General features: G+C 34.3%; 1 protein-coding gene across 1 annotated transcript in view; it reads left to right on the top strand.

Moving 5' to 3' along the window:
• LOC143081033 (regulator of G-protein signaling protein-like) overlaps positions 1-18,414 on the top strand; it is a 61,809-nt gene that overhangs the window by 1,261 nt on the left and 42,134 nt on the right. The window contains exons 2-13 of the mRNA XM_076257269.1: positions 139-221; positions 1,036-1,113; positions 1,517-1,649; positions 2,185-2,442; positions 2,701-3,204; positions 8,259-8,815; positions 10,061-10,123; positions 10,792-11,047; positions 12,010-12,120; positions 13,619-13,787; positions 14,746-14,939; positions 15,524-15,641. Coding sequence (XP_076113384.1) covers positions 139-221; positions 1,036-1,113; positions 1,517-1,649; positions 2,185-2,442; positions 2,701-3,204; positions 8,259-8,815; positions 10,061-10,123; positions 10,792-11,047; positions 12,010-12,120; positions 13,619-13,787; positions 14,746-14,939; positions 15,524-15,641 — 2,524 coding nt within the window. The remainder of the gene's footprint in view (positions 1-138; positions 222-1,035; positions 1,114-1,516; positions 1,650-2,184; positions 2,443-2,700; positions 3,205-8,258; positions 8,816-10,060; positions 10,124-10,791; positions 11,048-12,009; positions 12,121-13,618; positions 13,788-14,745; positions 14,940-15,523; positions 15,642-18,414) is intronic.

Here is an 18,414-nt window from a genome sequence, read left to right as displayed (position 1 = left end):
TCACACTGGCATGTGTGCTTAAACTTTTTTTAAGGGCTCCAACCCGTATAGATGTATTACTTACCTAATCCTAACCAATACCTAACGATAGCCTTTTTAAAAATAACTATAGCAATAACCCTAATATTTCGTTTTCAGGCGATATATCGGAAGACGATTTTGTGGTCCTGCTAGAAGACCGTGGATTTGTGGATTATTTCAACATATATTTAAGTCTACCGGTATGTATTGAATGCAATGAAAAGAAACTATTCAACTAATTATAAACATAGGATATGATGCATAAATTCATTACACATGATATCTGCATGCACTTACCAAACTGATGCAATGAATAATGTATATCATACGTACAGCGTCGGATAGAACTCGATCTTATATAAAGTTCTGTCAAATAGTGATTTTGGTCTATCTTTTCTGTTCACTATTTGACTATTTGTGTAAAAAAAAAAGACAAACGACTGTTAGAACATAGTTAAACAAACTTTTGAATGTGATTGTATGAATTTATAAGTATAGATTAAAATACTGTGTCGGTATTAGGGACGACATCAAAAGATCGATGTAGGATAAAAAAAAAACTTAATTCAAATAGTTATGGGGGTGGGGGTTGAACTGCTGCAAGATGTGGTTAACCGACATTGATTTTTACATATATCTATATGGGTCAATCAATTTTTCCCAAATTAAATTAAGAGGGGGTGGGGGGTCAGTGAAAAAACTATGTGAATTATGTTTTTTATCCTTCATTGAACTTTTGATGTCGTCCCTGAAACACATATCTTTCGTCGATTTCTTCACGGAAACGAGAAGAGGGACAGGAGAAAGGATATATATGGTGTTTTAATTAAAAATAAAACCAAAAAGTATGGCAACGAGCTTTTTATTTATAATGATGTAATTTTTCTTTTTATTTGTTTTATTTGTTAAAGATAACTCTCAATCATACATCAGTCAAGTTTCCTTCAAATTTCGCAAATATCACAAATATGACGTGTTATACAAGAAATCAAATTATCTGAAATTCTGTTGCAGATATTTGGACAACACGTGATCTACAATTTCATTGAAAGAGCGTTCTCTTATGAACCACCAATTAGAAAGAAGAAAAATGTAAGTACGTACTACTAGATAGAAGAATAAAGTTATGTTCGGGAGAAAGTAAGTTTGATATTCGAATGATATTCATACTCGAAATATGCAAAGAAGAATATAACTTCATGAACTGCTTTTCGTGATATTTCAGTTTGAAATATACAAGTTTCAGGTTAAAACACAGTTTCCAGTTTCAGTTGTTTCCCGAAAAAAAAATAACAGCACATTCAAACAAAAACAATGATATTGTAACCTATAAAATGAAATAAAATAATTTATGGTACTGCTAAACAATCATACCTTTCTTGGATGATTGAAATTGTGTCATCATCGAACCTTTAATAAAAATGTATAAAAGGAGAAAAATAAAATATTTCAAGGCAAACTGATAATTCAGTCATTCTATCACGTGTACTTTCAGCTTGTGGACCGGAGAGAAGTAGTACATTGGTTGTACACAAAGAGATATCCAGGCTTTTCCAAATCTACATTGTGTACAGAGTATATGTTAAGCAGTAGAATTCGTGATGTTAACTTAAATCTACCAGGTAAAAGTAAGTACGTGTGTTATCCAAATCTTTGAAACTTCCATTTTTTTTATTCATAAATATGAGAATAGCAATTGGGAATGTACCAAAACAGACAACAAACCGACAAAAGAGTAAAAAAAAATACTACAGCAGGCCACCAATAGATCTTCAACACAGCGCGAAAATACCGCTTCCGGAGGTGGACTTCGATTCGAGTTCAGATCACCCCTTAATAAAATTGTGTACAATTTCAGTGAATATGGACATTACACTAAACTCCAAAACATATGAATTAACTAAAATTCAAAATAATACAAGACTAACAAAAGCCAGCTAGAGGCTCCTGACAGGCGCAAAAACGCGGCGGGGATAAACATGTTTGTAGTTCAATGCAGGAGTCAGTTTCATATTTATAAAAAGTTTTCGAACTCTAGCACTGCCCCTTCAGTATGAATTTATATATACACGAAGCACCCCTCCCCACGTAAAATTTATTAAATCCTGGTTGGACGATTGATTTTGTAATTTTATTTGTAATAGCATCTCATTTTGTTTGTAGATGTTGACGAGGCTGATGATCAGGCTACACTTACCAGAAACATTTTAGGAAATGCAGTCGGGTTGCAGTTATTTCGAGAATCCCTAATCGGCACTCCGGGTGAAAAATGCTATCGATGCTGGCTTGACCTCGAAAGACATCGGCGCATGCCTCCCGGGGAGCAACGCCAAAGACTGATGCTATACATAAGGAATATTTACTTGGCAAATGGCTCTATACATGAACTTAAGACTGCTGGAAGACACGCTGCGTTTGAAGGTTATATACTTTTTCGTATCTTATTGATCCCATGCTTGATTTATAATTAAGGCGTATATTATGATGGATGATTTTCAGAAGCAATTTTTACCAAAAACTCTAGTAAATTAAAGGGTAACAAAAAGTACACATAACAATCGATACTGGCCTGAGGGTCAATTTATGGCTATAGAAAGAATTGCTAAGTCTCCAAAGAATACGATTTTATTGATAGTTTTTTAGCGGTATAAATGAAATAAAATCTCTTTCTTATTTTAGGAAAACTAAATTTTGAACTTATCCCGGAAACAGAAATACAGAATCAGCTTATTGAAGATTTTGGCAGCGGAAATGGTATCTACCGTAAAAATTCAGACGATGCCTTCCAACAACTTCAACGTTTGATATTAGCAGCACTGAGAATGTATTGGGTGCCAAGATACCTACTGAATCTTCTTAAGACTGTATCAAAGAAATATCTGGCCGTTCTAAAGCGAGGAACTCCGTATGATCAACGCGCACTACAGGAACAGCGGCAGATGACTTGTAATTTAATGTTTCCAAAAATATATCACTCGGATTCATCACCGACGAAATTAATCGAGTCGAACATCGACGGTGAAATGAAGAATATACGGATAAAACCTGTTTCAGCAAGATCCGACAAACCTAGGACACAATATACTGGTTCCAGTCTTTCAGACAGGATGTCATTAGAGTCCTGTAGTTTACCAGATTGTGGAGAGGATGTTAAAATTAATGATTTTCTTTCAATAGCTGGAGGTATTATAATTGCTTTGAACTTGAAATGATTTCAGCCTATTTCTCAATATAGCTAGAGGTATTATGCTTACTTTGGTTGGAAATGTTTTCAGAGTTCCTTTTATTCAGAGTCATTATAATATATCCACCAAGGCCTTTTTTGTTTTTGCTTTCCAATCTCGTAATCACGAACCTACCAGATGAGGGTCATTCCAGAAACATGTTATGCGCACACTGCAATTATATCAACCAGTACTTGTGAATATGCTAAGCCATGCGAGTAAATTTGGCTTTAGACGGGTTTTAATGTTCTATTCAGGAAATTCGAGATTTTACCCTCAAAATGTGTTAACTGATCCCTAAATTACGAGCGTTCCTGTTAAAATTTAGTGTCCAGTGGCAAATATTTCAGGGACATTTAAGATGATGTTGACCTTAATATAATTAGCTTTATAGTTTCTTTTGTTACATATTTTGATATCGGACTGTTTTTTTAGATCTCAAACCTCCCCCTATACCTCTAGCCAATGTAGTAATAACAAACACACAAACAGGCCGATACAAGGACAAGGAAGGTATTAAGTCGGATCACAAAAGGATTCCGTACTCTAGATGTGAATAATCACTATGATAACTCTTCTTGTGAAAGAAACAACCTATTGATATCATAAGGTGTTTGGTAGATTCTTCAATACCTAATAGTTTTTCCGATTTTTTTATACGCCCGTTGACGGGACGTATTATGGTATACAAATGTCCGACCCGTCCGTCTGTCTGTCCGGCGTAAACATGTCGCACCGTAACTTGAGAACAACTTATCTAAATCTGTATACTTTTTGGTGAAAATATGATTTAAACTTTTTGAGTTACGGCATTTTGTAACTCAAACAGGGGTGTGTTTTTTTCACATGTCGCACCGTATCTTAAAAACGATATTTTAACACACTTCTTTGTTATATTAATCCAAAGATCTGTATACTTTTGGTGATGACTCAAAATTTTATTTTTGAGTTATTGAGTATTTTGTAAAAAAGGGGAGGGTTTTTTTTACATGTCGCGCCGTATCTCAAAAACGGTTTATGATTATTGCTTGAAACTTTACACAATTCTTTGTTATATTAATCTCAAGATCTGTATACTTTTTGGTGATGATTCAAAATTTCATTTTTGAGTTATTGAGTATTTTAGAAAAAAAGGGGGGTGGGTTTTTTTTACATGTGCCGTATCTCAAAAACGATTTATGATTATTGCTTGAAACTGTACACACTTCTTTGTTTTTAGTGATATTTAGTTTTGTGTAAAAAAACAAACAGGGTGGTGGGGTTTCACATGTCCCGCCGTGTCTCAAAAACAATAAATGATTAGGAGCCTGTAATTCAGTGGTTGTCGTTTGTTTATGTGTTACATATTTGTTTTTCGTTCTTTTTTTATATACATAAATAAGGCCGTTAGTTTTCTCGTTTGAATTGTTTTACATTATCTCATCGGGGCCTTTTATAGCTCACTATGCGGTATGGGCTTTGCTCATTGTTGAAGGCCGTACGGTGACCTATAGTTATTAATGTCTGTGTCATTTTGGTCTTTTGTGGATAGTTGTTTTTTTTTTATATTGCTTAAAACTTTCACAGAAACTATTTATGATTATTGCATAAAGCTTCTACACAAGACGTCGGGCGTGTCATGCGCTCATGGCACAGCTGTTTATTTTTTCTATGTTTCTACATAGACTACAAGAGGACGTCTCACAGCCCCAAATCAACCCCAAAACGAACGTTAAACTTTGTAACTTCTATTCGTGTAGTACGACATTATGTATTTAAACTTGTATATGGGGGCATTTCGACTTTTTCTTTCTTTAATTTACAACGATTTTTCTTATATAAATATGTTGGGTTTTTTTTTGTCATGCTAATGTCTGTCCTTCAGCTAGATAGTGTCCACCTTTGTATTGTAATAATTACTAGATCACACCCGCGAAATCGCGGGCATACACAGTTGTAAACTGTTGTAGGATGATTTTTTGTAAAAAATATTATGTCTGGAGAATTTCATAAAAGGTATCAAAAGCCCTCTCACTTTTTTCAAAGTCCGTTACCTGTTTCCTTTCTGTTAAATTCAATTATTTTCATGTTTCTGGCCTCAGAACACAATTATTCTTCCTCTTTGCTACAATGCATTTTTTTGGTAAGTCAAATCAAATTATCAAACTAAAAATTTGCACCGCTTCAAACATGAAATAAATCAGTGCAACTGCTTATATACCATTATTATTCTAATAAAATTAAATATGCTTCTAGGACAATTCATGAGTGTTTTTTTTTTCTTTTGAGAGCTCTATCACGTGTATTAACATGCAAATGGTAGGATTTAAATCTTGTATAAATGACGATGGCTAATTTGAGGGGTCACGGGTAGGAGGGGTCCTGATCCCGAAATCCTTCACTTAAAAACATGAAACCCCGAGGTGCTGAATTTAAAGAAATTCATATCCCGACATCCAGAAATTCGAAAAAAAAAATGTTCCTGGATCACGTAAGGATCAATCCCAAAATCCCCAGCTTAAAAACACCCGATTCCGACGTCCCGAAAAAGTCCTGCCTCTTCAAATCTGTACCCTATTTTCATTTTGGCCAAATCACTACTTTCACTTTCAACAAAAAATGTTTATACTTCATTTAAGGGCATTATATTTTCTAGTAAGTGCGTCTGTTTGTTCGTTCGTTCGTCCGTCCGTAATTAGGTTAAACTTTTTGGTCGAGGTAGTTTTTGATCAAGCTAATGTCCAATCAGTTCGAAATTTATTAAATACATTTTAATTATGTTCCTTATGATATAATCTTTCTCATTTTTAATACCAAATTAGAGATTTTACCCCATTTCACGGTCCACTGAACATAGAAACTGATAGTGCCGATTTGGCATCCGTGTGCTATGGACACATTCTTTTTTCCACATGTTTTACTTATTTCAATATATATTCAACTGGTATGACCCCTTAAATAGTCATTTCAAAGAAAACAGTAGACATAATACAGAGTCTCTATATATGGGTCATTTTCAAAAAATGTCGAATTTTGAAATTGAAAAAATTATTAAAAGTTACTTATTCAAACAACCCTCTACATAAGATAATCAAAACAAACAGTACTTTAAGAACAACATATTAAAAGATGCAATCTTAATGATGTCATACAAAAATATGTTGAAACATTTTTTGATCGGTGGTACATTATTTTGTCTATCCTGTTACCATTTTCAAAAGAAATTTTGGGTTATTAAGAAAAGGTTTAGATAAAATGTTAAGCTTGTTTTACGTAGACAATTAGATGGTTTTCAAGAGAATAAACTTCTATATATATTCATTCTGTAATATAATAGATTATTTGCCAATTTAACAGGTTGTACTGAAAAATGCCTCTAAAAATTGGTTTTCAAAGGTTGTAAAAATTACCACCAGTAATGCAAGTCTAAGATAGCAATTTATATTGTTCGGCATTTTTTCACCCTTTCAAATAAACCCAACATCAAGTAAATCCCTCATAAGTTAGTTTACTTTTCTCTATATTTCATTGGTAACAGGAACGTACGTTTCTGATATATTACTATATAAAAGTCTATCCTGTTACCGTTTTGTCTATCCTGTTACCGATATCAGTATTGCACCTGCGAATGCTTAATTGGGAAGATTAATACGTTATAACCTTAAGATGACTTCAAACAACGAAATATTTCATTCGTTTTGCACCTATATGTTAAGATAAAAAAAATAACGACGTTTTTGTCTACAATTGTCTATCCTGTTACTGTAACCATAGCAACAATAGTAACAGGATAGACATAACAGGATAGACAAATTTCTTCGTTTTTGATTGCTGTTGTGAAATAACTACTCCCTTTGGTGGAGTGATTACGTTTTTCTATTGTGAATTTGGTTTCCAACACGTTATTGCACTTTTTACAAGTATACTGTTGGTGTATTTAATCAAAATTGGTGGTAACAGCATAGACATGAAAAAAAGTACGCTATATTTTTTTTCACTATATGTCTTGAAATTTCTTTTCTCTACACTGTCGTTCAAGAAACGAGGCGTTTTAAATGTAAAGATTACTTTGCACTTTTGAGATCAACACTGACTGATTCAATATTCATAGGGAGAATAATTTCACGGCTGATTTAAGTAGCGGTAACAGGAAAGACATGAACCTCCTGTACGCAGATTCAATTTAGTTTGTAGATAATATGTTACATACAATGATATAGAAGCTACGATTTTTCGTTAGAGTAATATTAAACGTTCTTAAAAAGTCCCTTTTGCAGATATCAAGGCGATCGGAAAATCGCAAAAAAATCATTTGAAATGTGTTTTTCTGACACTGTACGCAGACAAATACCCCCAAAATGGGTCTTAAATGCAGTTTAATCTTATCAAAATAGATGTAAGGTGTGTTTATTATTAATGTTCTGAATCACAAATCCGACAAGCTTTCATTTAAACCATTACAACTGAAATTTCCATTAGAAATAAAAAAGTTAGCATGGGTGTACTGAAAATTCGACATTTTTTGAAAACGACCCATATAGTTATATATCATAGTAGTATAATTGTAGTTTAACGCGAAAAATAATTGTCCTCTCTAAGGAGGAGGTATAATAGTTGTGGTTCTTGTGATCTAAAAACCATGATATGGACAACGATCTGATTGGCGTATTTATTTTTCCTTTTTGTTATCAATCATACGATTGGTTGTACTTGTGCATGTTTAAAACCGGAAAACCTGTCTATAACTTAAAGTCAGTCAAATGACGGAATCAATATCCGGACACCTTTTGTCGTTTTTCTGCCAAAATAACTCAATCCGGATAATCTTAAGAATGGATGACAAATGCAACTATGCATGTTACCTATAGGACACCAAGGCATGCTGATTAATTTATTGTGGAAGGAAGAGAAGCGACACACAAAATGAGGTCTTCCCGTTTAATAGTATAGATAGCTCTGCTAAAACTTATGATAAATACAGAACTTTATTTCTTAAAGAGGATAGATAGTTAACGATAATTCTATGTTTTGTAGGTGGAAGACTAGAATATGTCGAGCCTAAAGAATCAAAATCAAGTATTTCATCGCAAGAATTTGATTCATTGGATTTTGGCAGTGCTGAACCTAGGACATGTTCTTCTGAAACCGTAGAATTACGAACGACAACTCCTTCGTTTACTCTAATTCGTCCAACCCTAAGTATACCCCCATCTTTAGCTACATACATTAGTGGTAAGAACCGTATCAAGAAAGACAAAAAAACTAACAGTAAGGTGATGTTTGCTCTCGCCGCGGACAATTTGGCGGGAAATCCATTACAGTCGTTCTTGAACCGTTCAGGAAAGACGAGAGACGAAAAATTGCTCAAATTGTGGACCGATGTTCGACAGTATCTAGATGCCGACGACTCACACCGAGACGAGTTTGGCCATTCTATAAAACAACATTTGGCGCAGGTCATCTTCAACCAATATCTTGTAAACGGCAGTGACGATTTGTTGCCTGAAAGCGTGAAAGTGTCGATATATACCAGTTTATCGCGACAAGATGATGCAACTTTATTATGTTTTGTCCAGGACTTTGTTACAGGGGTAAATACTGAAGAATTAAATGCATCTGTTATTTTTTTTATAGTTCCTTCATGTCATGCTTTTTGCTCATTTTAACATGGATAGACATTATATTTGTCAATATCTTACACTGAGCTTTAGCAATGGTTCAATGCAGAAAGGCGAGTCGAGTAGAAGAAGTTGGAGTCTGAATGAAAGTTCATATACACCTCTTTTGAATTACTTACCATCCAGTTCAGGATGAGAAATGGGAGGGGACTTAATGCACAGCTCGACGATGACAAACTGTAACAAACTCGATTTTGCATTGCTTTTTTCTTTAGAAAAAATAGAATGTTTAAATTATTTAGTTATAATGTATTTTTAAAAAGAGGCGTTCCGCTAATTGAATACATATTACTTCTGAGCCCTCTTTTTTTTGGGCCTTGGTTATCAATATCATCATATCTTTCCGATGGAATAGAGCTGTAATGTTCTCCATATAGTTACATTTTATATTTTCAATGTAGTAGCTCCAATATTAAAACCAAAACATAAGATGGAGCTACTCGGTGTGGAGGTCTAACAGAACTCATTAGCAAACAGATGGAGAATTTAAACTTCCCACATGTCATTCAAAATTTCAAGGATAGAGCCACAATGGCAATGTTACAACCAAAGCCACACACATGTATGCATAACGAAAAAGCTACACATCATCGCATTGAACATACTTTTTTTAACGCACGAAGGAATTTTTAAAACACGTATGTGATATAAAGCATTTCAATCACCAGTCATTGCATCGGTGTTGACATGAACATCGATTATATGGTCATTGTGACTGTCTCTCCGGTATCTTTCGTCCCTCTTTTATAAATTTCCTGGTGACAAAACTTTGAATTTTTCGAAAAACTAAGGATTTTCTAATCCCAGGATTAGAGTAGCTTAGCCGTATTTGGCACAACATTTCGGAATTTTGGGTCCTCAAAGCTCTTCAACTTTTTACTTGTTTGGCTTTATAACTATTTTGATCTGAGCGTCCCTGCTGAGTCTTATGTAGATGAAACGCGCGTCTGGCGTATGAGATTATAATCCTGGTACCTTTAAGATATTTTTCGATTTGCAAGTATTCCAATTAGACTACTAAATGACATTACATCACATTTGCAATATTTTATACATATTGCATACACATTGCTGATTCTTAGAGGCAGCTCAATATTTCTAAATTTAAATTGAGTCAAATATTTGAAATTTATATGATGTATACTCCTGATTTTACAGAGTCTAAAGGACACGTGGAAAATATTCATGCTGGCAGAAAGGAGAGCTTTCAGGAAAAAAGTGGTGAGTAGATTGGTTTGAACCGATTTAAGTGCCCCTTTTTTAGTGTGTGTTGTTATTTCTCGGGAAGTTATTACATACATATATATAATGTGTTGTGCCGTATAGCAGCTCGTTATATAATTTAGGTTTAGGTCACGTGACTGATATTACAGTGTCCACTGATCTGATTAGTAAGTATTTAAAAAATATGTATCTCAACAGAGTTTAGTTACTAACAATCGAATAAGATAGTGTGAGGAATGAGATGCACCTAACATAATATGGCATTATACAACAAATGATGGTCACTAGTATCTATTTAACCCTTAGTTATATTTTAATGCAGAGATTGCAAAACATTAATGTCACACGTTTATTATATATGCTAATTAAATAAAATGTAAATTTTGCATAAAGTAGTCGTATATATTTGAAGTAATGCACATCAATTGAGATTAAACTTTTGGGGATTTTATTCAACACAAAACATTTACAGCATAGTCAGGCATTAGCCCATCTTGAATGCACCCAACTCTGATAGCTGGAACTTATGTTGCTTTGCGATACAAATAACTTATCCCTACAAAAAGGCAAACACATTAACCTGTCAAATGGTTATGTTCTTTTGTTTGTACACTTTTTCTCAATATGTCTTTTCAAATTTATACACGTATTTTATTTAATTTTAGGTTGGTAATCGCCATTTTGACAGAAACGTATTGGAATATCCACCAAATATGGACAAGGACCCGGACGACCCACTACTGTGTATCAATACATCGCAAGGTATCAGTCCAGAGATGTTGTCAAAAGATTACCGTCCTAAGAGTGGGTCCATGTCAGACGAAAGACCATGGAGTCGAATGTCCGATAACTTACCAGTGGCGATAACGGATGAACAGATTATGAAAGCCTTCGAGTTTACCGTTATATTGGCTGAGTACGGTAAGACATGAATAGGCGTGAGAGACAATTAATTAGTGGAAATCACAAATTATTTCGAGGGTAAATTGGGATTTTGGCTACCTACCACAAGTGGAACATATTCGTGTTCATCAAACATTCAGGTATTCCTTAGTGCATGGTCGAGAAAATCTCGATGCCGTCAATAAACGTTCAAAAGGGTAAATACGATTTTACCACAGGGAACCTGTATTTCAATAGATTCCTTTTTAGGGGAATATCTTTATTTATGAAAAAATGTAAAAATCAATCCTTCGTTTAATCTAGTAATAATTATAACGTATACAATTTTAAATAGGAGCTACATAAACTTCTTTTCATGCGCTGCTGAAATGCGGCTATAATAAAACGGAACACTTACAACGGGTACATGAATTAGGTATCGCAAATAACATTATCTTTTGGATCTGAAAAAATATACTTCGAATTTCTAAAGTCGTGTCCACTTTATATGGATAAAACAAAATTAATCATAAAATCAGATAATTTTTGATTGAAAATTTGTCTTGCACACCACTGACAACGTAATTTGATGACAGCGTAATTAAAAAAACAAAACATTGAACAAAGAACGTCTGCAGGTGACTTATATGTTGAAAAAATTAACATTATTTCAATTAGATGTTTAAAACTTTTTATAACACAAAATTACCGACGATTCAAGGGGGAGTCCGCAAAAAATTTGATAAAGTTAAAAATGTAGTATAAGGCATCATGTGTGCGTAGATTAATTGTTCCCATTGATAAGAACAAAACCTATTTCTACCAATTGTTTTATATACTGTATATGCACATGCGTGTATCACACCGGATCAAAAACAGAATGAAACTGCCTTCAAAAACTGTGAACTTGGTGGTACACAATAATCCCATGCCATGAAATGTAATGTTTTGACATTGTCAGGTCGGAATTAGCGTTTACAGATGTATTTTATTATTTTCAGGGAGACCCGGGATGTTTACTTACAAAAAACCGACGATAGCTGATATCATAGATGTGCTCTACAGTGATTACGGCAGTTTACATATCAACAAAGTACATCCTAAAAGACATCGTAAGTATAGATTATCTGGGTTTCTATACATTTATATTGTTAAATATAAGCCGCGAGCCACATTGTGAACCTTTTGGCGAGTTCGCGCAGCGAACGATTTAAAATGCTCCATGTTTTGTCGAACGGCTGTTAAACGATATCTATACGATGAAACCCGATTATCTGTTTATCGGTCAATCATTGGTAATTCGACCTCCATAAGACAGTTTACGGTAGACGACAGCAAACGTGATATTGTTTCCTCATACATTGCGACCTTGCTGATAACTTCTCCTCACCTTGCTGATAACTTCTCCTCATACATTGCGACCTTGCTGATAACTTCTCCTCAGACATTGTTACGACGCTGATAATGCCTGGCCAGCGATAAGCTATTTTATTTATTGAACTATAGTGAAAAATCTACCAACTCTCGTGTAATTTTATTTGAACCTTGCTCTGTTTTTATATCGTTACTAGTAAGCAAATGACGAGCTATGCGGTAAGGGTTTCGTTGCGTTTTTGTGAACGTCCATCTTCGCTAGCCAACGGTTACGATCCACTCCCGCTCTCTTCACCCTTGGCAGATTGGGCCAACATTTGTGATATCAACGTTGCGCCATCTATCGGAAGTTTAAGTCACGCCCATTCCGAATACATTATTCTTGACCAATGGTAGCACTTGAACTCTTCTTCAATTTGGAGGTAAAACACGGTAGTGTCTAGATTCTACCCACTTGGTAAAGCCGGAAACGAAAATATACGTCAACATTCATGCATTTGTGCATGAAACATACACAGGAACTTCTATTAGTTGATTAAAAACATTCAGGTTGTCACTAAATATAGTCGTATGTTTAGTGATGTAAAGACTTGTTGCACAATAAACACGTGGCAATTGTTTACAAACACTTTCTACATTTACACGTGATGATGTTATAGGCGCTTTTTGATTGGATGCAGCGAGTTTCTACTGCAACCAATAAAAATCCTTACAATGTGTCTCCGAAACATTATCTCAATCCGCCAAGGGTGAAGAGAGCGGGAGTGGATCGTAACCCTTGGCTAGCGAAGATGGTGAAGGTCGTACTACATTTTAACGGATTTTAAATTTTATAATCACTGGAAGTGACGTTTCGTTGGTTGAAAGAATGGTTGCAACTTCTATGGCATTTGGCAGAGGCGGATTTAGAGGGGGGCCCAGCGGGCCCGGCCCCCCCCCTTTTTGGGAAAAAAATTGGTTGCTTATATAGGGAATCACTGAAGCGTGACTGGAGCGGGCCCCCTCTTAGCGCAGTCAGTGGGCCCCCACTTATGAAAATTTCTAGATCCGCCAGTGTTTGTTCTCTATTTAAAAAAATTCTCATTGTCAATCATACCTCATCTATTATATTTATAAATATCAAACATTAATTTTGAACATATGCCCATCATTTTGATGCGTATTATACTAAAAAATAAGTATGAACGAATTTTTGATAAATGTTTGAATATTTTCATACGTCTCTTTTTCATTTAGCTTTCCTTTACAATCTGATGAACAAGCCAAAGATAGACATAGAAAACCTGAAGGTATCACGTCAGGTATTATTAGACAGACCAACGACAATCGAGAACGAACCACCACGGAACAATAGACTCGTGCTTAGAAGAGACGGTCTCTTGATTGAAAGGCCAAACAAACCAAGGTAAACTTATAAGTTAGTTATTATTAGTAATTAAGATCCATTTTCTTTGTGCTGTTTATGTCTTGACTAGCCAAAAAAATGTCCTGTACCAAGTGAAGAATACAGCATTTGTTATCAAATACATTGTGGTTTGTTTCCATGTATGTTGCACACACGTTTGTTTTTGTTGCATTCCTACAGGTGCTTCTGTTGATCGTTGTTTTCCTCTTATAATTTCCTCGATCTAAATTTGTAAACTGGATTTGTTTTCTCTTAATTGATTTACGATTTTTGAACAGCAGTAAACTACTATTGTCACTATCTGGAATCACACATAAACTGAAGAAATCGCATGAACTCAAATAGTAGCGAGGGCCTGACTCATCTTAGTACGATTCTCTAAGCAGAAATTAACCATTTAAAATATTGTGGAGCAAGCTTAAGATCTTCTAACTATGTTGTAGCACATAAGATCATCTCAGGTTTTTTTGTTGTTGTATTTGGCTTTCTTAGTCTTTAGTTTTCGATGCAGTGTATTGTGGACTTGTTTGTCCGTTCATTGTTTAATAAAAGGTAAACATTTGTAATCCAATTTTATCGAGGAAAACATTTTAATTTTTTGAGAGACACCTTTTCGCGCTGCCACGAATAAAAAGAAAAAAAAATATATCTATTGTTACAGAGATCTTAAGGGTAGCTTGCGTAGATATTTACGGACAGGCACTGCTGACAACACATTATTCAGGCTTCGTGAATATGTGCTCTTAAAATTTTGTATTATCAGATAACATAATGGCTAACTAATGTGACGTAAATAAACGTTAAGTCATAAGTAAGTGAAAAGGTAAGCTAAAACTAACCTGATATCGCTAAATGTCAATAAATCTCGCATGAGAGGCAAAAGTATATCTCATCCGAAGACATCAACCCAGTCGCCAGTATTTTCATATAGTTAATATTCAATTGACCTCTTTTGTAGATCTTTCATGGAAGTGCTGAATTCAGCCTTGCATTTAGATTTCTTTAGAAGATTTATGGCAAGTTTTAAAACGCCATATCCTCTTGCCTTTTGGAAAAATATTGAGGAACTCCGTGAAATGCCACCAGGTCGCCTGCGTCATAATATGATCAGTAACATTATCAGGAAATATTTCAGCAAAAGTGCAAAACAAGGTATGTTTGTTATGTTATGTACGAGCATATGAGATGAACTATACTTGTGTTATAAATATAAAATCCCGCGATCAACGGCATTATTTGTGCATTACCATGGTCTTTCTCTCCGTATTTGATCTTAATCCAATTTATTATGTTGGTTTTTTTTTTTACTACTTGTAAACCATAATAAATTTATAGGGTCTCCGAGCCCGCATTTAAACACCATGGTTTGCAAAATTGACACTTTTTAAGGATTTTACAGACACAGACTTTATTAAGGGAATAAAAAGTGAGCAAAATGATGGTATTTTAAAATGACATTTAAAAAGATAGTTCTTAAAAATTGGTCTAGTATTTAGAAGATTTTGCAAAAAAATTTCACTACACATAACTTCTTCCCTTTAAATATAAAACCAAATGTATGCTATTGCGTGTTCCAGGAGATTATATTTCCTCTACATTAAATGATAAATGTAGGATTCCTTACCGTCTTGAGTAACTATTGATATTTTATGAAGGAGGCATTGGTATCTTTCAGAAGTAATCCAATCTAGCAATTTAAAACTATTAATTATTCATTCCATTGTGATTTCCTCAAGGTGCTTGGTTAGACTGTAGCGACGATATTATCAAACAGATTCCTTCCATGGAAAAAGTCCCGTTAAGTGTTTTAGTATGTGCTCAAGCTAGTGTGTTCAGAGCCATGGAACGAAAATGGTAAGTTGTTATATAGTAGACAATTCTCCAAAAAATGTTGAACTAAATTGTGTAAAGGACTTCATCCTGTTATATATGTAGGTAATACATAACAGTGTTTATCGATATTAGTTGAACGAAAGATGATATAGGAGTGAAAACACTCTCAACTGCATTGCATTAATTCAATTCTGAATGGACCAGATTTGTGCAGTTTGTCACGTCATGCACTAATCTCATTTAACGTATACTTTTTTCACTGTTTTAAACCTTTAGGTTCACCATTACCTATACTATTGGCTAATGTGGCCATATTTACATCCCACATTTATTCCAAGTACAATCAAACACGTGCACCTAGAAAAGGTTTAAGGCATGGCAGGAACTTGATACTTAAATTTATATGCATTTTATGATTTAGAAAATTCTAAACTTTTCTGGATTTTGCAATTCATTTTTTCATTCCCACGGAAAATGTCGAGATAAACAAAAGTTGGGAAAGAGATTTGATAAGCTCCCCTCATATAGAATGAAATTCAAAACCGTGTGGCTGTGGCCATTGATTGACACATTAAATTCATCCATTGACTGGGACAATTTACGTGAACGTTTGTCTGTAACGACCACTGTTCACGACGTACCTACGATAGACATTTAAACTGTGGGATCACCAAAGGTTTCTTAACGCCTTTAATTATAAAATAATTCGAAAAATTAATCAGGAATAAACTTTATGTTTTGATTTATATAATTGATATAAATCAAAACATCGTGTTATTTCTGTTTAATTTTTCGAATTACTTTATTAAGGTGTTGAGAACCTTTGGTGACCCCATAGTTTAAGTGTCTTTGAAAAGTACAAGGTAAGCAGTGGTCGTTACATACAAACGTTCACCTAAATTGTCCAAGTGAATGGATGAATTTAATTTGACAATCAATGGCCACAGCCACACTGTTTTGAATTTCATTCTAATTAATGTTATGAGTAATATTAATTTAACTTGACAATAGATTAACAACAGACATCTGCATACAAGTGTGATTTAAACTGTGTAATTGAGTAGACCGTATCAAATGATACTCATGTGTTAGTTTATTTTGCCATCTTCTGCAGACTTGAAAAAATGCATACATCAATCCAAGTAAGTTTTTCATTTTCTGAAACAGTCTAAATAATATTTAAATATCTAGGCTCTGCCATGCCTTAAAACATGCCTAGATGCATCTGTATGTCTATACTCATATTAAATTTGGTGTAAACACGTCCATATTTTTCAATTCCCTTTTGATGGAACTTAACTCTCGGTTACAAATATAATGCAAATACTATGCAAACCTATGTTAAAATAAGACAACACATATAGTAATTTTAAGGCAAAACGGACCAATAAGTCCAGTTATAGAGACAACCATCTTGTTTGATGAAGCAAAATCCGTTTTTTAAAAGTCAAGTTTACACGATTTAATTCTTTGATAGCATTATTTAACATGGAATTTACGTCGTAAGCGGTATCTTTTTTGTTTCGTGCGAATAATAACATTCATAATACGTCACCAAAAAGGATTTTCCTGACTCCAGATCTAAACTTGAGACTTTTTACTGTGAAGGGTTTATTTGAACTAAACGGGTGTTAATAAATATGTATTGAAATAGAATATAGGTAGTACACATATGCTGCTTCTATGGACACACATTTTTCTAGAGTTGATGTAGAGGGTTAGAGTGTACTAATACTGACTTTAAGGTTTTAAGAATCGCAGTGAGAAACTCAGACACAATACAATGTCGTTCAAAAGTAATTCTGGTGTTTATTTGTGATATTTTATAAAGTAAGTAAGCAAGTAAGTAAATTATTTAGTATAGTCCCATGTGTAAATATGTACAGATTATAAACATATAAAAATGATAAATATTAATACATCCGGTCAAATTGATCTATAAGCCACCTAAAATAAAATTAAATAATTATAAAACAAGAATATCACGTTCTTATCGTTTGTTGAAGTAAGTAAATTTCAAAAATATATAAACATTAAAATATTTGTAAACAAGCATTTCAGCTTTAAATATGCAAAAAAAATAAGTGTTTTTCAGCAACCGACGTCTTTTATGAAATGCACAACTATATATTTTGCTAATTTTCTTATTTGGAAAGTCATTAAGAAGTTCAGTTTGTCAGCATGATTCAAATCTGTGAAGTTATCCTCAATTAAAAGATTACCAAAAAAGTTTATTTGACATTCAATATACACATAAAATAGAATTCAGTTTCAGTTTCTTGATTTTTAGCTCACCTGGCCCAAAGGGCCAAGTGAGCTTTTCCCATCACTTGGCGTCCGGCGTCCGGCGTCCGTCGTCGTCGTCGTCCGTCGTCGTCCGTCGTCGTCGTCGTCGTCCGTCGTCCGTCGTAGTCCGTCGTCGTCGTAGTCGTCAATCGTCCGTCGTCGTCCGTCGTCGTTAACTTTTACAAAAATCTTCTCCTCTGAAACTACTGGGCCAAATTTAACCAAACTTGGCCACAACCATCATTGGGGTATTTAGTTTAAAAAATGTGTGGCGTGACCCTGCCAACCAACCAAGATGGCTGCCATGACTAAAAATAGAACATAGGGGTTAAAATGCAGTTTTTGCCTTATAACTAAAAAACCAAAGCATTTAGAGCAAATCTGACATGGGTAAAATTGTTTATCAGGTGAAGATCTTTCTGCCCTTAAATTTTCAGATGAATCAGACAATCGGTTGTTGGGTTGCTGCCCCTGAATTGGTAATTTTAAGGAAATTTTGCTATTTTTG

The sequence above is a fragment of the Mytilus galloprovincialis genome, chromosome 6, assembly GCF_965363235.1.
Source record: "Mytilus galloprovincialis chromosome 6, xbMytGall1.hap1.1, whole genome shotgun sequence".
In the NCBI taxonomy this organism is placed as follows: domain Eukaryota; kingdom Metazoa; phylum Mollusca; class Bivalvia; order Mytilida; family Mytilidae; genus Mytilus; species Mytilus galloprovincialis.
The sequence above is the reverse complement of the archived record's forward strand: the minus strand, read 5'-3'. Positions and strand labels throughout refer to the sequence as shown.